General features: G+C 40.2%; 2 protein-coding genes across 3 annotated transcripts in view; one reads left to right on the top strand and one right to left on the bottom strand.

The window, feature by feature from the left end:
* zcchc4 (zinc finger, CCHC domain containing 4) overlaps nucleotides 1–23021 on the bottom strand; it is a 69905-nt gene that overhangs the window by 23069 nt on the left and 23815 nt on the right. For both annotated transcript variants that reach the window (XM_078215554.1, XM_078215563.1), the window contains exon 6: nucleotides 1964–2036. In XM_078215554.1, coding sequence (XP_078071680.1) covers nucleotides 1964–2036 — 73 coding nt within the window. The remainder of the gene's footprint in view (nucleotides 1–1963; nucleotides 2037–23021) is intronic.
* LOC144495526 (tripartite motif-containing protein 60-like) lies at nucleotides 6259–22804 on the top strand. The gene is made up of 6 exons (XM_078215579.1): nucleotides 6259–6520; nucleotides 13204–13299; nucleotides 13481–13750; nucleotides 15180–15202; nucleotides 17202–17335; nucleotides 20490–22804. The coding sequence occupies exons 1-6, from the start codon at nucleotides 6272–6274 to the stop codon at nucleotides 21080–21082; spliced, it is 1365 nt and encodes a 454-aa protein (XP_078071705.1). The 5' UTR covers nucleotides 6259–6271; the 3' UTR covers nucleotides 21083–22804.

The raw sequence follows: 23021 nt of genomic DNA, 5'->3' as shown, positions 1-23021 counted from the left end.
CACCAAGATTGGTGGCATGGTGGACAGTGAGGAAGGTTATCTCCAATTGCAGCGGGATCTTGATCAATTGGGCCAGTGGGCTGACGAATGGCAGATGGAGTTTAATTTAGACAAATGCGAAGTAATGCATTTTGGTAGATTGAACCAGGGCAGGACTTAATCAGTTAATGGTAGGGAGTTGGGGAGAGTTACAGGACAAAGAGATCTAGGGGTACATGTTCATAGCTCCTTGAAAGTGGAGTCACAGGTGGACAGAGTGGTGAAGAAGGCATTTGGCATGCTTGGTTTCATCGGTCAGAACATTGAATACAGGAGTTGGGACGTCTTGTTGAAGTTGTTCAAGACATTGGTAAGGCCACACTTGGAATACTGTGCGCAATTCTGGTCACCCTATTATAGAAAGGATATTATTAAACTAGAAAGAGTGCAGAAAAGATTTACTAGGATGCTACCGGGACTTGATGGATTGAGTTATAAGGAGAGGCTGAATAGACTGGGACTTTTTTCTCTGGAGCGTAGGAGGCTGAGAGGTGATCTTATAGAGGTCTATAAAATAATGAGGGGCATAGACAAGGTAGATAGTCAATACCTTTTCCCAAAGGTAGGGGAGTCTAAAACTAGAGGGCATAGGTTTAAGGTGAGAGGGAGAGATACAAAGGTGTCCAGAGGGGCAATTTTTTCACACAGGGTGGTGAGTGTCTGGAACAAGCTGCCAGAGGTAGTAGTAGAGGCGGGTACAATTTTATCTTTTAAAAAGCATTTAGATAGTTACATGGGTACGATGGGTATACAGGCCAAATGCGGACAATTGGGATTAGCTTAGGGGTTTTAAAAAAAAGGGCTGCATGGACAAGTTGGGCCGAAGGGCCTGTTTCCATGCTGTAAACCTCTATGACACTATGGGGTTCAGAAAGAATGTCCCCACTGGTGGGGGAGTCCAGGACTGGTGGTCATAGTTTGAGAATAAGGGGTAAATCTTTTAGAACTGAGGTGAGGAGAAATTTCTTCACCCAGAGGGTGTGCGAATGTGTGGAATTCACTACCACAGAACGTAGTTGAGGCCAAAATATTGTCTGATTTCAAGAAAAAATTAGATATAGCTCTTGGGGCTAAAAGGATCAAGGGATATTTGGGGGGGGGGGGGGGGGGGGGGGGTGGTTGAAGGGGAGAATCAGGATATTGAATTTGATGATCAGCCATGATCAAAATGAATGGCAGAGCAGGCTCGAAGGGCCAAATAGCCTACTCCTGCTTCTAGAAACGTAGAAGATAGGACCAAGAGGAGGCCATTAGGCCCTTTGAGCCTGCTCCACCAGTCATCACGATCATGGCTGATCGTCCAACTCAATAGCCTAATCCTACTTTCACCCCATAACCTTTGATCCCGTTTGCCCCAAGTGCTATATCCAGCTCTTGGAATACATTTAATGTTTTGGCATCAACTACTTCCTCTGGTAATGAATTCCACAGGCTCACCACTCTTTGGGTAAAGAAATGTCTCCTCATCTCTGTCCTAAATGGTCTACCCCATATCCTCAGACTGTAACACTTGGTTCTAGACGCCCCCATCATCCATAGGTGGAGATATGTGGAAAAACGGGTAGATAAGCAGTAGAGGTTACCTGTTCTTTAATCACTAACTGCAATGGGGACAGCTTGTCTTAAGGGCTGCAAACCTTCCTGGATTCAGGCAGCTTTGGCTGAGCTCCCAGATCCCTCTGTAATTAATGAGTGCCTCACCATTCCTCCCCTTTATTGGGATCGCTGACAGGCAAGAAGATCCAACGTGATAAATTGGCAAATTATTACTTGGACAATGAAAGAATATTTCTGTAAGAACACTTCCTTTAAATAGACAATGGGGAACTAATTTGAACAAAATTTCTATTCGACTTTCCTGTCCTTGAAGGAAACTTTACATAGCAATGCACCTATATAATCAGATACACACTGAAGTACCTACCTTTCCCCCAAAGAAGTGATGATTAAACATGTTGTAGTGGCAGAACTCCTCCTCTGAATAAAACTGGGAATACCTGAAGCAAAAAGAAAGATAGATTAATTACTATAGGGGTGCTTACGAATTGTGCGCACAGGTTGTGGAATCTGAAAGTTAAATACAGCAGTTGTTAAGAATGGACGTCCTTTTCATAGAGCTTTTTTTGACGCATCAAGGTGAGAAATAGAGATCGAGAAAAGTCAGTACAGATTGCTTGGTAACTTTTTCACACTTTTCACCCAGTCAGCTTCAATCCTTCAGTGACTGAGCACAAATTCCTGCCATCAAATATGAGAGCGGCTCGTATGCCAGGTCAGTGATAATGTCAGAGATAAAACAGAGCAGCTCTGCTGATAATCCAGCCAAAATACACCCTGAAACCACCACAAATAAACAGATCGATATTTCAACCGTCTGATTGGTGTTTGTGGGCCAATGGGCTGCCGCAGCTCCCTACAAACAACAACAGAAATGATTCATTGGTGTGAAATGCTCCATAGCTGCTGGAGGGACGAATAACATGCAAATTTGCCCTCTCTCTTCATACAGATGTACAGCAAAAAAGAAAACAAGTCAAGAGAGAAAGTATTTATTAGCCAAAATCTTCCATCAATCACCACCAGTGTGAGAGAACAGATTAGCAGATGGCATTTTTTTAAAAAAGGAACCCGAATATCTTCTCTAAATACTAAAACTGTAGTCAGAGGAAATCTTATTGTGGAGGCAGAGGACATAGCTGAGGAACCAAATGAATACTTAACATTCGTCTTCACAAAGAAACAATTGCTGCAAATGTCACAGCAAAAGATGAGGCAGTAAAGAAATTTGATACGATGAAACTTGATACGATGAAATTAGATAAAGGGAGGCTTAAAAAATTGGTAGCAGTGCCCAAAATGGAAAAGTCATACCCAGTCTAAATGGCAATGCAGCCGAGGTTGCCGAGGGGTGTAAAGGTAGAAATTGCAGAGGATATGGCCAATCTCCCAATCCTCCTCGGATATGGGGGTGATTGCTATACAGCTAAAATATCCAGAAAATACAGGCTTATCAGTTCAACATCAGTGCCGGGGAACATTTTAAAAACAATAATTTGCAGTAAAATTATTAGAACTTAGCAAAAGATGCGTCACAAAGGGAACAAAAAGTATCCTTCCAAGTTGTGATGTGGCACACACTGCCTGAAATGGCAATAGACACAGATTTTAAAATAACTTACAATAGAGAATGGAATAAATGCTTGAAGTAGAAATTTTGCAAGGCAACCAGAAAAGAGTAAGGGAATGGCACTAATTGCATAGGCTCTTTCAAAGGGGCGGTACAGGCATAATGAACCAAATTACCTTCTTTCGTGTTAGGTCATGCTATGACTCTACACTGCAGTTCTAATGTTCATTGTTTCTGCATGTTAGGCACCATAGATAGGGGTGGACGTTTAGAAAATACCCCCATAGCTCAGTTTGTCTGAATCCTGAAGCAAAAATCCAGAACATTCATCTGTCCTCAAACCTGCCCTATTCAAGCAACGCTTCATGAGCACCTCCTTTAATCTGGACTATTGCATTCACCGCTCCCAACACGGTCTACTCGGAGACACCAAACGCAGACTGGGTGACCCGTTTTGCAGAACACCTTTGGTCCATCCGTAAGCAGGACCCAGACTTCCCTGCCGCTTGCCATTTCAACACGCCATCCTGCTCTCACATCCACATGTCTTTCCTTGGCCTGTTGCAATATTCCAATGAAGCCCAATGCGAATTGGAGAAACAACACCTCATCTTTCGATTAGGCACTTTATGGCACAGTGGTTAGCACTGCTGCCTCACAATCAGGGACCCAGATTCAATTCCCGACATGGGTAACTGTGCGGAGTCTGCACGTTCTCCCAGTGTCTGCGTCGGTATCCTCCCACAGTCTGAAAGATGTGCTGGTTAGGTGCATTGGCCATGCTAAATTCTCCCTCAGTGCACCTGAACTTGCGCTGGAGTGTGGCAACTAAGGGATTTTCACAGTAACTTCATTGCAGTGTTAATGTAAGCCTACTTGTGACATCATAAATAAACTTTGACTTAACATTAAGTTCAATAACTTCACAGTATGAAAAAGCAAATTGTGGCAGAGATATTAAATGAATGCTTCGCCATACTTTTCACTGAAGAATGCTGTAGTGGAGCGGCTGGAAAAGCTAACTAGACATGAAAAAGAAATGCTGAAATTCACTGCCAAAGGCAACAACCCATGGTGCCTCTGATAATGCCAAGAGAAGTCAAAGTTATACAGTCACAATCTGTCAACTATAATATAATAGCTCTGCTTAAAAAGGATATAAAGGGATACACCAGCTAACTATATCAGATGAGAGTCTAACTTCAATAATATGGCTTAAACTTACCTTGACAGAAAAAACCACTTAGTTAAGGACAGGCAGCACAGATTTCAGGAGTTAATGGAATATATTTATAAAAGAAATGGAGGCCAAATGGATTTTCAAAAGGTTTTGAAAAAGACAGCTTGTTAATAAAATTAAGGCACACAGCATTAAAAGGGTCAGCAGCAACACTTAAAGACAGAACACATTATGGTGGCTAATGGATATTGTTCCGAATAGAAGGATGTAAATATTAACATCCATGGGAAAAACAAGAAGCATGGAGTATTAAAAAACCAAAACAAGAGAATGCTCAATCTAAACACATCGTTGGTTAGGCCAGTTGGAACGATGCCTTACTTTAAAGGAGGATTTCAAGGTCATGGATCGGAAACAGAAGGGATGTTAACTGTTAAGAGATGTGAAAAATTGGCACTCTTCTTAAAACAATTGAGGTTAAATAAATGTTGATTCGATGAAAGGTCTTGATAAAGTAAAATATGATAAACTACTTCTAGTGCTTAGCAATTGGACTAGTAAAAGATAAATTTTACAAGTTGCCAAAATGGTTAAGGGAGAGCTCGGGAGATTTTATTTTATGCACATAGAATGCTCCATCAAAAACAGTGGTAGACACAGAACACATCACAGCATTTAACTGGGAAGCAGATTAGTATTTGAAAATAAATATTTAAAAGATATGGAAAAGGGACAAAGCAGAAGGTTATTTCAAAGCAGATATCAGCACAACACAGAAGAGGAGTAATATTAATCTGCAAGCATACTTTAATTATAGAATCCCTACTGTGCAGGAGGATGACATTTGGCCCATCGAGTCTGCACCAACTCTCCAACAGAGCAATTTACTCAGGCCCACCCCTGCTCTATCCCCATAACACCATGCATTTACCATGGCTATTCCCCCTAGCCTCTGCACTGCACACACAATCCACCCTAACCTACACACATTATCAGCTGCGAAACATCTGAAAACAAGATCAGTTAACCATTCTCCTTCTAAACAGACTCCTGACAATTATTCTAAATTCAAAGATCTCTCTATCTTATAGTTGAGATTTTGATCTTCAGGCGTGATTGATTAACTACTATCAATAAAAGAGCAGCTGAGAAATAAGGGATAAATTGATCTTCTGAAAAACAACACCAATTGATGCTCATTTCATCATTAAAAGAAACTATTTTGTTTACAAGGTAAAAGTCTGTTCAAACACGACCATCAAGAGATTTTCACAGTAACTTCATTGTAGTGTTAATGTAAGCCTACTTGTGACACTAATAAATAAACTTAAACAAATGACTTAAATGTTTAAAATTTTAGTTTTTAGGTGAGTAAATGTAGTAGATATTTGTTGGAAGCATAGAATCATTTCAGCACACTAGATTAAAAACCTCTGAATTCTGTAATCAGAGCTGTTTTATGTACAAGTTAAACAATTACAGCAGCAATATATATGAAAAGTTGTTCATTAACCTGTGAAAGGCAAACACAAACTTGTCTCACCCTTCACTCTGGTATTACAGCCTTTATGGTGGAACATTTTTTTTCAATAGAATGGAATGTTGTTCCAACGCTTGTTGCCAATCGCCTCAAGGGTTTAATTTGGAACAGTCCATTTTTACCAAGGTGTAATGCAGGAGTGGAGGGGGATGATACATACATACAAAGTTGTCTCATGCACCTGCTAATTAGATGTGTTCAGTAAACATCTAAATGATAAATTAACAGGCCCTGAAGAAGGATAACATCAAAAAAAAATTCGAGTTGGTACACTGACTTATTCTGCCACACCTCTTTCATAAACTATTCCAACAGCGATTTCTGTTTACTTTTTAAGCAAACTACGCAGGTTGTTGTTTATTACTTGACATTCGCTCTGGTACGGATGGCGGAAAACACAAGGCCCTTACCTTCTAACCTTGCACAACAGCAACATGCTACCGGTTCAAAAGTCACTGTGGAACCCGATGCTAATACAAATGCAACCAAGGTACCAAAGGAAAGGGGTAAGTCTTCTGTCCATTCGCAACGATTGAGACAGCAAGATTCAGCTGACAGAAAATTGCAAGAGTCTACAAGCACAGCACCAGCCCAGGACGTTGCAGAAAGGAGCACAGAGCAGTCAATACTACAGGTACGGTCACTTTCGGAAATATTCCCTTTTCTTTACAATGGATAGTAAAGAAACTGACAGAAACTCGATTTTCCTTTGTCAATAATTATCATTCTTGCCCGGTCTTCTTTCAAGCAATGTAAAATTATTCAAATAAACTTATTTTTAAAGGACACGATATTCAAGATGGAAAAAGTATTATTTTTGAAAGAGATAAAAAAACTTGACAATTTTTGTCATGATGTAACGTGTTGATAGACGTGTGAAGTTTATTTTACTGTGTCACATTATAAACGAAGGCTTTCCGATTCGAAAGGGGACAATGGCCATTATAAATAATTGCAGGAACAAAATTCTGATGGAGACACCATGCGAAACACGAGTAGTATTTTCTGTTATGAATGCCACTTTATACCTCTACTTTTAAACCTATGTAAAGGGGGTATTATACAATTTCCTTAATTCTTTGCATAAATATGAAGTGACCAAATATTTGATCCAAGAGAAAACTTGAGTTGTACCAACTTCCTGGTGTTTCGTGAGAGAAAGATTCAGATAGGGCCAGCTGTGCTCGTGTGTGCACTTGTTACACGATCACACACCATTTGTTAGAGCAACAACGTGATTGAGCAATCGAAGTTTAAGATGTAGCGTGAGGATTGAAGTCTAGTTGTGCTTAAAGGCATGTGGTATGGGGCTTAGTCAGCAGACTGATTTGTAAATTTCAGTATGTGAAGAGATTTAGGTTCTTCTGTGGTGCCCTCCATGATCAAATAGCTGATTGTAACTTGGGTTTATACAAGACAAATGGTCCCATGCAAAAAAAAATGCTTCTTGCGCTAGGAAACCAGTGTGCAGCATTTATCAAAAACTGTAGGGACGGATCAAAAATGTCCATTGGATGCACTTGCTATTTTTTATTCTACTATGGTACTATGTTTCAATTATAACAACTTCATTATAAATCTAGATCAGGTCTTAAGAGCTGTAGGCTAACTGAATGAATCTGTGGATGAAATGCATTTGTTAGCTTCCAGTTGAAGCACTCAAGTGTCCAATCTAAGAGTGGGGTCGGAGTGCAGTGGAGGAAAGAGGACAAACTAGTGGAAGGCTGATGAGATGCTCTCTTGCCTTTGGAGCACGTGTCCAAGCCATTTATTTAAAAGCCTGTATAGCCCTATGAGACAGATTGGCCGGATATTCCAATGTGCTGCATACATCAATATTTAATTGTTTGAACATCAGTTCTCAGAGCAAACGAATAAAATATAATGCAGCACAACACACTGGAATTGATAGACCTTACAAACATTATTGACTTACTAAACAAGTGTTTCCCCCAACTGCTCTGATAGTGGAAGTTGTCAAAGCCTAACCCAGATTCATCTTCATTCAACAATGATATGAGCAGTCGAGCTAGTTGTAGCTTCAGTTTGTATTCTTTCCTCCAGGAAAACCTGGCTCTTCAGCTCTGCAGACTCAACAGGGAGCTCTCAACTGGAGACAACTCCAGTAATCAACTCTATTGGGATCAGATTGGTGACTTTTATTAATGCACCAACATCCCAACAAAATGATACTGTTTCTTTAAATTACTGCAATGATAGATTAATTTATCAATGTTGCATATAAATAACCGGCAGGACAATGATTTTAAAATGAGAAGTGAATTACTTTTGCATGGCACGGTCTCTCACGCCAACCTCTGTATCTGGCACTGCACCTGGTCATGACTGAGTGAACCACCACAGAAGATCAACAAGTAGATTTTTAAATTCTACACCTCTTCCAAAAGCAAGTCCAGACTCAGACAAATTCTGACAGGAATAGCACTGACAACACACACACCATGACGTGTTCAGACATGTAACACTGATAAAAATACAGGAACAAAAATTGAAACCAATGAACTCCCTTCGGTAAAGTTCTGCAAAAAATAACTTCTCTTCATAACAATGTCAACTTCAAAACCTTTTATAACAATTTTTTAGTCTGGAGATATGTGCAAAGGCCAAAATGTCTTTGCCTATCTGTAAATGCCCTTGATAAAATGGTGGCCTTCACATGTGCCAGCTGCTGGGCGGCACAGTAGCACAGTGGTTAGCACTGCTGCTTCACAGCTCCAGGGACCTGGGTTCGATTCCCAGCTCAGGTCACTGTCTATGTGGAGTTTGCACATTCTCCCCGTGACTGCGTGGGTTTCCTCCGGGTGCTCCGGTTTCCTCCCACAGTCCAAAGATGTGCAGGTTAGGTTGATTGGCCATGCTAAAAATTGCCCTTAGTGTCCTGGGATGCGTAGGTTAGAGGCATTAGTGGGTAAAATATGTAGGGATATGGGGGTAGGGCCTGGGTGGGATTGTGGTCGGTGCAGACTCGATGGGCCGAATGGCCTCTTTCTATGCTGTAGGGTTTCTAAGATTTCTAAGATTTCTGTCCATGTCATTCCAGTTTGCAGATTTGGGGAGGTGATATTGCAGAAAACTTGGCGACTTGCTGCAAAACATTCTGAAGATAGTGTTCAATGTAGCCACTGTGCACCAGCGGTGGAGGGAGCAGCTGTTAAAACTGGTGAAAAGGGTGCCTGCCAGTCAATAAGAGTGCTTCGCCGCAAATGGTGTTGAGCTTCCCGTTGTTGTTACAGCTGCACCCACCCAGAGAAACAGTGAGCTTACCCAACATGTGGGTGTTAGAAGGGATTGGCCGGGGCGGGCGGGGGGGGGGTAAGGTGATGAGTCTCTCGACATAGAATCCAGTCTCCAATCTGTTCTGATAGCCACAGCATTTACATGGAAGGTCTAGTTTAGCAATGGTAACTCCCCACTCTGCAGATTGTTGATCTTAGGAGATTTGCAATGACAACAATATTGAATGTTCTGGAGAAGTGGTTAGCTTCTCTTGTCAAAGATGGCTATTGTCTGGTATTTGTCTGTTGCAAATATCACTGATCAGTTATCAGCCCAAGCCAGAATGCTGCCAATGTCTTGCTGCTTCAGTTTCTGAGTAGCAGCAAGTGGAGTGGGAGTGTGTGATCATCAATGAACAACCAGAATCTGACAAAGTGATCCGGGGAAGACCATTTCATGAAGCAACTCAAGATGGTTGTGATGAAGATGCTGCCTCTAGTAGCTCCTGCAGCATGCCCTGGAATAAGAGTAGGCTACAATTTGCTGCAACAGGGTAACTCACGTCATCCTCTGTTAATTAAACTTGTCCTTGCACAGTTGGGTTTTTAATCTTTTTTTGAATGACAAGTTTATGAAAGTACAAGCTGACAATATGGCAGCGCGGGGAAACCACACAACTGGAACCCACGTGAAAAAGAGAAGCAAACTGTGCATCTCTTTAACCAGACTCAAAGCTTGTAAAATAATCAGAACAAGGACTAACCAGGAAGTTTTGCTTTTCTAATTCATTTATGGGATGTGGTCATCGCTGGCTTGGTCAGCATATATTGCACTATACACCTATCTGGTGGGTAGTGGTCAAAGTGCAGCATGGTGTAAAAAGGAGTCACGACAATCATGTTATTTCATCAAGAACAAGCACTAGTTTTGTTGAAGTGTAACTTTTTTCCTGCTAATTACTTGTAAAAGACAGACTCTACAAATTCGTTCTCGTCAAAATAACAAGCATTTAATAACGAAGCTCTGCATGCAGAAGATGGCTAAGATTTGATGTCAGAGAGCAGTTGGTACAGCTGCTAATTCCTCCACCAAGTCCGCGCCTAGCCCCAGAAACAGTCCACAATTTATACAAAATCAGTATCAGGTTTTGTGACAGAGGCTTACGTGGGAAAATGAGCAATAAAACAATTAGTAGCAACGTCAATACAAGTGGCATCACACCGTGACTTCCGAGGACCCTCGGTCTTATCAATAATATTATCTTGTCCTTTGAAAAATGGTTCGATGACTCCCTCACCTCCGACCTTATCTTGTTTATGTACGTAGTTCTAAAGTATTTCTCAAAACACCCTGAGATCAGGCCAGTTGGCCTTATATTGTTTTATTACTTCCCTTTCCTAAGATAAGCAGAGTCAGCCTTAGTTTAACCTTACTAGTTTGGGCGAGGGTCAAATGGTTTAGCAGCTGCTTTGTTCTGTGGTTTTTTGTTAGTATCACCTCAAGCAAGTAGCCACTTTTCCCATCATGCCATTATTAGTTTGTACCATATCACAGTTTCAACATGCACTGGATATACAAGGATCTGCTGCATCACAATGGCATACACTGACTCAACATAGTGCAACATCCAAGAGTTATTTGGGGCACATTATAAAGTACATCTCTTCATAGAGTAGAAGAAAAGTCCTATCAGGACTCAAAGCTGTTACATTTATTTTAGATTTCAGTTAAATAACCTCATTAAGAGACTGTAAGGGGTTATTGCACTGTGCCAAAACTCTTCAGCCACGGGCAGGCATTTGGAAGTAAGCTTCACCCCATTTGAATTTGTGGCGCAAATTGCAATTCCTCACATGCGCTGCAATTCAGGAGCTGGAAAAGTCTAATGACTGCGCCAGTTACAAATGAAGGATGAGAAATGGGATACGCGAGTTTATCCAATTTACAATCTATATAAATGATCTGCAAGCAAGGACAGAGTAACATAGCAAAACTTGCGGATGTTAAAATAGGTGGGAAAGCAGGCAGTGACAAAGATATAAAGATTTTACGGACGGACATAGATAGGCCAGGAGAATGGGCCAAAATTTGGCAGATGGAGTTTAATGTGGATAAGTGTGAAGTTGTCCATTTATTATTACGGAAATGGAAAGCAGATTCCAAATGTGTCTGGGCAGAGGGATCCTGAGTATCTATATTCACGAATCGCAGAAAGTTGGAATGCAGGTGCAGCATGTAATAAAAAAGGCAAATGGGATGTTGGCATTTATTGCAAAGGGACTGAAGTATAAAAGTCAAGAAGTTTTGTTGCAATTGTATAGGATGTTGGTGAGACCATATCTGGAGTATTGTGTCCAGTTTGGAGGAAGGATGTGGTGGCATTGGAGGCAGTTCAGAGGAGGTTCACCAGATTGATTCTGTGGATAAAAGGGTTGACTTACGAGGAGAGATTAAATAGTTTGGGCTGATACTCACTGGAGCTTAGAAGGATGAGAGGGGATCTGATTGAAGTAAATAAAATTTTAAAAGGGATTGATAACATAAATGTAGACCAAATGTTTTCCTCTTGTGGGGAAATCCCGAATAAGAGGCCACAGGTATAGGTTGAGAGGCGGTAGATTTAAAACTGAGATGAGGAGGAACTACCTCTCGCAGAGGGTGGTGAATTTGTGGAACTCGTTGCCCCAATGGAATGTGAATCATTGGATGGTTTTAAGAAGGATATTGATATAAAAAGGGATAAGGGGATGTGGGGAACAGGTGCAGAGATGGATTTGAGACCAGGGAGATATCAGCCATGGTCTGATTGAATGACAGAGCAGGCTTAAAGGGCTAAATTTGCCTACTCCTGCTCCTAATTCCTATGTTCCTAACACCTTAAATCTGTGCCCCTGGTTATCAAACTCTTCAACCACTGGAAACTGTTTTTCTTTATTTTCCCTATCTACACTCTTCATAAATTTAAACACATCTGCCCTAAGGGGAAGACTTCAGTGAAAGGTCTCCAGGTGCGTAAAATCTTTTCACGGTCAGCATCCAGAATGCCACGCCAGATATTAAAATGACATTTGAGTTCCAACATAAATCACCAGTTGAAGAGTAAAAGTTGAGGTGGCAGCTTAAAGGTTCGCAATGTCAAGCCCAGTTCATATGGTCATTATTTAGCAGCATTGTAAAGTTTATTCATTAGTCATAAGTAAGCTTACATTAACACTGCAATGAAGTTACTGTAACAATCCTCTAGTCACCACACTCTGGCGCCTGTTCGGCTACGCAGAGGGAAAATTTAGCATGGCCAATGCACCTAACCAGCACATCTTTCAGACTGTGGGAGGAAACCGGAGGGCCGGGAGGAAACCCACGCAGACACGGGGAGAACGTGCAGACTCCACACAGATGGTGACCCAAGCCGAGAATCGAACTCTGGTCCCTGGCGCTGTGAGGCAGCAGTGCTAACCACTGTGCCACCGTGCCGCCTGATGTGTAAGAATAAGCATTTTCAGAAATTAATCTGCAGGATACAATCCGGTTGTTCACAACAAAACTGACACCAGAAGTGAGACAGAAACAAATCCAGACCCTGGATTGAGAAATAGACTGATCATATTGTGCAATGAATAGTTAGCTGCTCACTAAACGTAAACATTAAGTTTGAAATGTTGCAGACAAAACTAGCACTATGAAGATGTGAAAGAATGCTTACCCAATAAATACATGTGCTCATTAGAAAAGAAAGTGACTCTGTTGGACAGAGGGTTTAATCTGCAAATTGCAAATGTTTTAATCATACACATAACACGGGTCCATGTCCCCTGCTCCAAAAGATTGGCCATCACTACCCTGGCATATTTATTTGAAGTGAAATATAGCATTGCCAAATTCATCATTAGCTCACCATGGTGAACCCGATGTGATATTTGAAGCTGTATGAAACACAGGTTTGGTATATCTTTGCTCTGACGAGTCAGATGGATTCTGCTACTTTTAATTTGAAGTCACAATCACCCATGAATTAAAACTTTTTCAAGCTCAAAAATAAATAAAATTAGGTAGATTAATATTTTATCATGCATTTTGCAGATGACACCAAAGCAATCTCTTCACGATCTCTATACTAAAAGAGATAAAGCAGAAGCACACATCCAGTCCCTGAAAAGCAGAAACACTGTTCTTACGGTAAGAGTTCTAATATTATGCACACTTACTAAACTGCCAGTAAGCAAGCAACCCACCAAACTCAAACCTTTTAAATGCTGTGCAATTCCACCATAAATCCTTCTGAACCAGACTTTATGCTTCCTTAATTGACCTTCTTGCTAGTTTGATGTTTCTAACTCACATGTCTCTCCTTGTGCAGAGCTCAGCAGAACACCTCAAAGAACAGATTTCCAGCCAGTATGAAACAATAAGAAAAATGCTGAACACCGATGAGAAAGCAACTCTGGAACTCATTGACATTGAAAAGAGAGTTGCTCTGGGAAAACTCCAAAAGATCATCAAAGAATGGACCAGCAACTTAGAACAAATAAATAAGTCCATCAGAGCTACACAAAAAGTCATTGACCAAGAAGAAAGCCAAGTGCAAAATCAAGCTCAAGACAGCAAAACGTTGTCAACGCAGGCTACAGTAGGTCCCGTTTGTGATGATTTTCTTGTGATATCCCCTCATCAATCATAAGGTCACCCCAATGTATTATTTACAATTCATTACAATAACTAAATAGGAAACTACATTAAGTTCCAAGCCACACAAACACAAGTTCTTAAGTGTCTTGCAGAGTGATATCTAATTTTCACAATGAACAAAGACATGGATGTTTCAGTCAAAGCAAATATATACAGCCCAGCTACTAAACAATAACCATATATGCAGTTCAGTAAAGTTGAACAGTGCAAGATGGATTGAAGCCAAAGTATTTCTTTGTAACAACATATTGCTGCTATTATTAAAGCTTCTGGGTAATTCTCCAGTCACAAACTTAAAAGTTCAAAACCAGAAGGAAGGGTGCTCAAATGGGGCACCCTCAATTACAGAAGTCCTCCCCCTTTGCACAGTGTCTGGTTTTTGGATAACTTGATGTACATGTCAAACTGAAACTCAACAACCTGTACAAAAGGAACTTTTCCCTTCTCCCACATCACCCAGTGTATACTCTGGCATAACTTGATGCAATGACTAGGCTAAATCGCTCCTGGGTACAGTGGGCACAATAATGAATATTTTCCCTTGTTTAATGGACAATTTTCAGATGCATCTCATCGAGATACTAGCCCAACAATTCAGTTATGGACATTAAAGTTTTGCTGGGAGATAAAGATGCCATGAAAACGCACCAATTAAGAAGCGTTAGAATTCCAGAACAGCCCCGCCAAATTGCAGGCAGATGTTCATCCTGGAGAGATTAATTCAGTGGACAGCTCAGGTACAAATTGATTGCGGCCTGGTTTCTAACCTATCAAAATCCAAGTATGGGGAAGGAGACTAGCTTCTGAGCAAATAATTCCACAAATGATTATTTGCACCCTCAGAAGAGGCCACTAAAGAAACCTGGCATAAGAACAGGATCAGCAGATTAGGCTGTTTCTGCCACTGGGGTCAGATTAAGGGTTCCCAGTATGCCACTTCCTGTACCTCCAGAAGTAGCTTTACTGCAAGAACCCTCCAACATGTGGCAGATTTCAGTATTAGCCAGTCCATGCACCCACCCCCACCCAGCCACTTCCAACAGGTTACTGTGGATGCATTTCCTACCCCTGTGCAGCAATGCTTACCTTCACAACCTAAAATGGGGCAGGAAGCCAGAGGGATGCTTGGAATGAAATCTAGGCCATCAATACAAGAAGCACGGTACAGGATCGCGTTCCATGTCATATGAAAGCTACAAATTTCATCTTTTCATAATAGTAGACTGTTAAACAGAGGTGCACCTTCGTAAACATCCATATATACAGATTCTGGTCATTCCCCACAAGGTAAAATGAAACACATTATAGACTTCATGCTATACAAATACTCTGCAATATTTCGACTAACATCTTTTGTCCTTTCCTTTCAGGAAATCAAACTTACTGAGTATGGGTAAGAATCCAAATTTAATCTGGCTTTTAAATGCAATGAACTGAAATATTTGTTAATTTACAATTTCTACTTTTAGCATTCACCCAGAAACAACCATTATTAATTTAGATTGCAGAATTCCGTGTGGTATCTGCTTTGCCTGTAGCTGATACTAACAGTTATTTTTAATAAGACAATGTGTGCTAGTTCATATTATAGTTTAAACAGCTGTGCAGCATCACATCCCACCACTGGTGTTTCTGTAATAATCAGTAAGTCTCATTTCACTGTTGGTGGCAAAACGGTGTCGCTCACCACTGCCGACAAAGGACCCAGCAATCTGCGTGTTGTGGATTTCCCCTTTCTGGAGGTTAGTTGGAATCTGGCACCAATTCAAGGGCGTCGCTAGATGACCAGCCGCAGTGATATCATTAAGTGGGATTGGCAGCAAACTAGGAAGTACACTGAGCTTTTCACTTAAAATTTTAAAGAGTGTTAAAGAAATAATTGGGGCATATGCATGGGATGAAGATAGAAACTGAAATATCATAAACAAACCTTCTTAGATAAAATTATTTTCATTGATTTTTTTTTTAAACATAATGGAGAAATTGACATTCCACAAATATAAACTTATTTTTCCCCCAGAGATAATGAGGCTGTTTGGCAGTAATTGTGACCTTAAGCGATTCAACAAAATGCAACTTTTTAAGGGAGGCTAATAGTGTAAAAGTACGAGTTCTCCTGACTTCAGTGATTTCTATTTGATTGCACAATGTGGAGGTTTTGGATATTTCAACAAGTGTTCCCTATGGAGAAGTACAACATCACCGACAGCAACATCTGGATTTCTGCATTTAACTGTGCGGCTGGCCACCAGAGGCTGCTGTTAAATTTCAAAGACAGTAAATGCTGAGAGATTTAGAGCCAGTGTTTCCTTGTCTCGGAACATCCACGTACCAACGTCCAGGTATAGTGTCAGTTATACAGGAGTAACATCTGACACACTGGAGGTGGTCCAGTGAAATCAGGGGGTCTTGGAAGATGGGGGAGTGGCCTCTGACAGCAGAAATTGTTTCATTTACTCAAATTGTATACCCACGTATGAATATTAGACTTTTGTCGAGCTGCTAACTTATGTTTACTGCTTATCAAAAAGAGAGCATAAACTCAGAGGGCAGACCAATTCAGCCACAACCCACTCCAGGCCAAGCTCAATTTCATTTCATTCACTTAAATCCTAATTTTATTGGATTGATTTTGGCAATATCTACTGGTTTAGTTTTGGAGAAACTCATTACTCAATGTCAGCATCCGTTGTTTGAAATTGATAATTGCCCAGACAATAGATAATTCAATTAATTCATTCAGGACATATCAAAATTTAATCAAAAAAGAGTTCAAAATGAAAACAGGCTAATTTTTGAAAGATGCGAGATATCAGTAGGAAAGCTTGCTGTGGGTAGCATTGGAGATGGATATTAAAGGTACAGCAGTGACAAATATTGGGATGCCTTTGTAAAGTAACTATATTTTGGATTTAAGAGTATTTCTGTTATGCCTCAAAATTGGAAAATGAGAGAGCAAGCATTGGACACTTTACTGTTTATATTGTGAACACCAGTAGAAACAAAAGAATTGACAATGCAGGAGGCTATTTGGCCCATCATGCCTGTGCCAAAATAAAAAGAGCTATCCTGCCTAATCCCAATTTCCAACTGTTGGTTTGCAGCCTTGGATATGCACTCAAAGTGCCAACATCTAGAAGTACATTTTAAAAGAGATGACTGGTTCTGCCTCTATGACACTTTCAGCCAGTGAGTTCCAGATCTCCACTGTCCACTGGGTGAAAAGATTTCTCTTCAACAGAAAAGATCCACCAATGTCAACTGCAGCAGGAGATTTGCTTTTAGATAATCAAAGAAAAATGTTTTAAAGAAAAATCAAAAGCAATTCCGGTTTTTGTTTAACACTTGATCCTTTATCAAACAGAATCTATTATATTCTTTTTCATCCCAAGTTATTCAAAGAAAATCGAGAATGAAGTCCAGGCTGTTAAAATTGATGAAATCAGATTTCAGAAGTTATCAAAGCTCATACGGAATATTTCAACCAACCTATATTCACAATTGCAAAGGAAGACATTTTTATTAGGTATGTTGTCGTGGATCTTAACTGTTTGAACATCCATCACCATTTGTATATTCTAAAGTCATAACTGATCGTACGCAAGGGTCAATTCACATTTTGTTAGCTTAATCAGTAAAGAGCAAAGAAAAAAATAATTCTTCAGAGATCATATTGGAGAACCAAGGGCCAATTCATCCAACTCCAGACAGAAACATGGGTAACTATTACCTTTCCAGCACTCTGTTTTATCATTCAAGTTATATGGTTTGTCTATTAATAAATGAGATCTTAATACATACAAATGATAAGAAATGTTAGCATGAGGGCTACCGTATTCCAAACCAAAACTGTAGAGTTCCATTTTTTTGCAGCAGCAACCTAATTAAGTTTATAAGATTAAGAAAGGGATCTGACAAAATTGATTATGGTAGATCAAAGGCTTCAAACACCAAGGGACACAAGTTAAAAATTAGGAACCCGCAGAGAGAAGAAAAGTGATTTCTTTCAACAAGTAGCAGCCTTTGGAAATGTTACCCATAAAAGCACTGAGCCCATTAATGTTACATGCTTCAAAAAGGACAATTACATGCGATTCTACACTGATAAAACAGATAAAGTAAGAATTGATCTCAAAACAGGCATGCTTTTGGGTCTAATTGCCATTTCCAGATTTTTTTTAACATTTTCTTATGAATTGCCTTTTTTTAAAAAGAAAGAGCTGAATAGAACAAGACATTACACTATCACTACAAAAACACTAACCAATATAATCTCTATCAGGGTCGTTCTATATTTAAAAGGTTGGCCTGTCTTATGCACTTTACAACTGTGTTAACATCAATTCTCAGTACCAGTTTTATGAGGAGCTAAATATCAAGCAATTATATTAACACAATTTGCAAACATTTTATCTCGAGAACACCCAAAAAAATGCAATGTTTTTACATCAGATTGTAAGGCAGAGAATTTTATTTCCCTCAACTTTAAATCATAGAAAGTTCATAGCACAGAAAGAGGCCCATCGTGTCTGTCGAAAAATAAGCCACGCAGTCTCTAATCCCACTTTCCACCATTTGGTTCATAGCTCTGCAGGTTACGGCACTTAGAGATCCAGATCCAGATCCAGGCACCTTTTAAATGAGTTGGAAGATTCTGCCTCTACTATTCTTTCAGACAGCGAGTTCCATGCCCCAACAACCCTCTGGTGAAAGCATTTTGCCTCATCGCCCTTCTAATCTTCACTTCAAATGTATGCCCCTAGTCACGAGCTCTCTGCTAAAGTCTATAGGCCCTTCCCATCCACGCTATTCAGGCCCATTACTATTTTGTACATCTCAATCAAATCTCTCCTCAGCCTCCCATGTTCCAAGGAAAATAACCCCTGTCTATCCAATCTTCTCTCATAGCTGCAATTTTCCAGTCCTGGCAACATCCCCAAATCTCCTCTATACCATCTCAACTGCAATTACATCCTTTCGGCAATGAGATGACCAGAACTGCACACAGTAAAAGTTGTGGCTTACTAATATTTTGTATAGTTCCAGCATAACCTCCCAGCTCTTATACTCTATGTCTTGATTAATGAACAAAAAGGTTCCATATGCCTTCTTAACCACCTTATCAATCTGTTTTCGGCGATCTGTGGACATTCACTCCTCTATCTCTCAGTATCCTCACATTTACATGCAATCCTTTGCCTTGTTTGACCTCCCCAAATGCATCATGTCACACTTCCCTGGGTTGAATTCCATTTGTCACTTTTCCGCCCAGCCAGCCAATCTGCTGATACCTTCCTGCAGTCTACAGCAATCCTCCTCACTATCTACTAATGTGGCCAATTTTTGTGTCGTCTGCAAACTTCTTGATCATTCTCCCTCCATTTAGATCCAAATCTTTAATATACACCACAAACAAAAACAGGGGACCAAATACCGAGCCCTTTGGAATCCCCTGGGAACGGCCTTCCAGTTAGAAAAAATCCATCATTAATTCCCCTTTGTTTCCTACCACTGAGCCAGTTTTGTATCCAGCTTGCTACATTCCCCTGGAATAATTGTTTTTTTTTAAAAAACCAGTCTGCCATGTGGGACCATTGTCAAAAGCCCTGCTAAAAACCAAATAAAAGCCATCCAACTAAACCTACAAAAGAATTAAGTGACTTTGAAACACTGAAAACATTTCACAGCACCTTAAAAAAAAGTACAGTAAATAGGGTCTGAGGGAACTTTTCTGAAAATGTAAAAAGGAAATGACAAAATACTACCATAAATGTAGCAGGGGATGACAGAATAACAACTTAGATTAGTACTGCTGAGGCTGTATAAGACTCTGGTCAAACCCATTTGGAATATTGTGAGCAGTTTTGGGTCCCATGCCCAAGGAAGGATGTGCTGGCCTTGGAGGGGGTACAGAGGAGGTTCACAAGAATGATTCCAGGAATGAAGGGTTTGTCATATGAGGAGCGGATGAGGAGTCTGGTCTATACTCGATGGAGTTTAGAAGTAAGAGCAGGAATCTAATTGAAATTTACAGAATACTGAGAGGCCGAGATAGAGTGGACGCGGAAAGGATGTTTCCACTAGTGGGAGAAGTCGAGGGGACAACCTCAGAGAGTGAAGGGATATTCCTTTAAAACTGAGATGAGGAGGAATTTCTTCAGCCAGAGGGTGGTGAATCTGTGGAACTAATTGCCACAGAGGGCTGTGGAGGCCAGGTCATTGAGTGTCTTTAAGACAGAGATAGCTAGGTTTTTGATCAATAAGGAGATCAAGGGTTACGGGGAGAAGGCAAGAGAATGATGATGAGAATCACACCAGTCATGATTGAATGGCGGAGCAGACTCGATGGGCCGAATGGCCAATTCTGCAGCTATATCTTATGATCTTAAAATGAGCATTATTTTAAAACACCAAATTATATCAGTATTATACTCAAAATGTAATGCACAGATTAACCCAAAGAACCATCAGCAATAAAGTGCTAAATTTTTGGATGATTACTTTGATAAATATTAAACGTATCAGATTATGTGAAAAGATTGTGACTGTAGGTATGCTTATCTTCTAAGATCTACCAGTCACTTCAAATACAGAAAATAATGGGATCAATTTTTAAGCAATTTACTAGCTGCTTAGTCCTGCTGGAAATACTGACCGTAACTTCTTTCCTGCTTCCCTAGAATACTCGCCAGTTATCCTCGACATCGCATCTGCCCATAAAAATGTGCTAGTGTCAAAGGATCTAACTAGCATGTCTGTAGCTAATGAGCCCCTGAATGTTCCAGAGAGTCCTTTGCGATTTGACAAGGTCTATAATATCTTGGCTGCCAAAGGTCTGATGAGGGGAAAACATTACTGGGAGGTGCACGTCAAGCCTTCTGCACAATGGTGCATTGGAATTACATATGGATCTATAGAACGGAAAGGGAAGCACAAGTCTACAAAACTGGGAAGAAACAGACAGTCCTGGTGTCTTGAACTAAAAGCTAACCAGCTTTTAGCTTGGCACAATGATAGAAGTGTCAACTGTAGTATGAAACCCTCAAAGTTGGAAAAAGTAGGTGTATACGTTGACTATGAGAAAGGACTCGCTGCATTCTATGATGCTGATGGCATGAAGTTGATACAAGAATTCTCCAGTATCACGTCAAGTCTTTTCGACAGAATGCACCATCATTTCACTGAGCCAATCTACCCCGCTTTCCGTCTCTTTCCTTTTGTTGCTGGTTCTACCTATTCTGAGAAGTTGGAGATATGCAAATTAGAAAGTTAGAAAGCAGCAGGCATGTTGCTGTTACAACCACATATGACACAGCCTGTTGGAAGTTTTGCAGTGAGTCCCACCACAAATTCACAATCTTTAAATCTTGACAACATGGTCAGGAGAGGTACTGAAAGCAATTAGAAATCATGGAATCGCTACAGAGCAGAAGGAGGCCATTCAGCTCAACGAGCCTGCACCGACAACAGTCCCACACAGGGCCCGTGACCCCATGTATTTACCTTTCTCGTCCCCCTGACACTTGAGGGCAATTTAGCATGGCCCATCCACCCAAGCCACACATCTATGAACTCTGGGAGGAAATCGGAGCACTCAGAGGAAACCCACGCAGACACAGGGAGAACGTACAGACAGAAACCCAAGGCCGGAATTGAACCCAGGTCCCTGGCGCTGTGAGGCAGCAGTGCTCAGCACTTTGCCACTGTGCCATATTATACACAATGTAAATACATAATGAAAATAAAGAGAATTGACTGGCAATTCTCTTGGCATTCTTACTGAAATTTCAGTTGTACAGCATTACTTACAAAAGTTAACCTCCTGAACAGAAAATAAATGTGAGAAATAATATACAAGTATATTACCAACAATATACCCAAACAACCAATTCTCAGAGGAGTGTGCAATGTGGTGCATGCACATTCAGAGCTGCAGATCACCAATGTGCTACTGAACTATATTAAACCCTGAATATAGAGATCCATCATTATTCCTGTTTAAAGGTCAAAGCTTCAGTGAACATATTTAGAGATCATTTTACATTACATTGTAGTCATGCTTGTTGTTAGGAGCTTTTCAGCATGTTTAGGTGTCCAAAGATCTAGTTCAGTGATTCCTTTTTAATAATTAATTTTCTTGAAGGTGCTGAAAGCATCTTACCAGCTACTGTATCAGGCTTCAAGATTGTCAAGTTCAGAATTGATTCAGCACTAAAATCAGGTTTTAAAAATCTCAATATTCAACAAAAATAGCAAGTGTTTTATTTGAAAGCCTGTAAAAATAAATAAATCACTTTCTTGCACCTAAACTGATCAGTTTTTAAAAGATTAAATGTTTTGGCCCTTACATCTTGTTTTATGGTTCTGGAAATCTCTTGGCTTCATCCCAGGTGCTCCTTATTCAATAAGGTGATGGTCATTCCTGTGGAGTGTATCAATCTAGGCAGGAACTAAGCTTGCGCAGTCTATTTTTGGGACTTCAAGTTCCGGGTTAACCCTCTATTTGTAATTCCTCAAAGCTTTATTCTGCTTGGTTCTTCACTTTAATTCTCTCTGTATTACACTCAATTTCTTTACGTGCATAATTATTAAACAAGGAAAAAGAAAGATAAAGGAGTTCTCTCATCAAGGAACATGAACACAATTTGCAAGGCTAAGAAAATACTCTCCTCACAATCAAGGGTTGTCAACTCGCATTATGTAAAAACAGTTGAGATTTGTTTACTAAATTCTTCTGAATATATTGCGTTTTTCTAATAAACTCAGCACAAAAAATTCTTGCAGCCTTTGCAAATGGCTATGAAATGCAGAAAAGAAGAACATCCAGGTTATGCGGTATGACTTACTCTTTACAGTACTAAAAACATCTGAATTTTTCTTTCATACATTGAGACATGAAAGAAAAGATTTGAATTTTATACATTGTCACTGATGGTATCAATAAATTGATGTGTTTGCTTCACCTCTGATCAACTCAAACCCATCATTCACAATTGGGCAGAATCTTCAAAGTATGTGCTATGGGTTCTTCTTGTTAATAATCACACTTTTATTAGTATGCTCCCAGAAGTTTGTTTCTTTAATTTACAATTGAAATGCACATACTTGCAATACGGCACACACAAACCCCAACAGCTGATGTATTACCAATGCAGAGTGGGTTAGCAGATTGGAATTGCAACTCTATGACTCAGTTCAGATCCAGTACAGAA

The sequence above is a fragment of the Mustelus asterias genome, chromosome 1, assembly GCF_964213995.1.
Source record: "Mustelus asterias chromosome 1, sMusAst1.hap1.1, whole genome shotgun sequence".
Taxonomy (NCBI): Eukaryota; Metazoa; Chordata; class Chondrichthyes; order Carcharhiniformes; family Triakidae; genus Mustelus; species Mustelus asterias.
The sequence above is the reverse complement of the archived record's forward strand: the minus strand, read 5'-3'. Positions and strand labels throughout refer to the sequence as shown.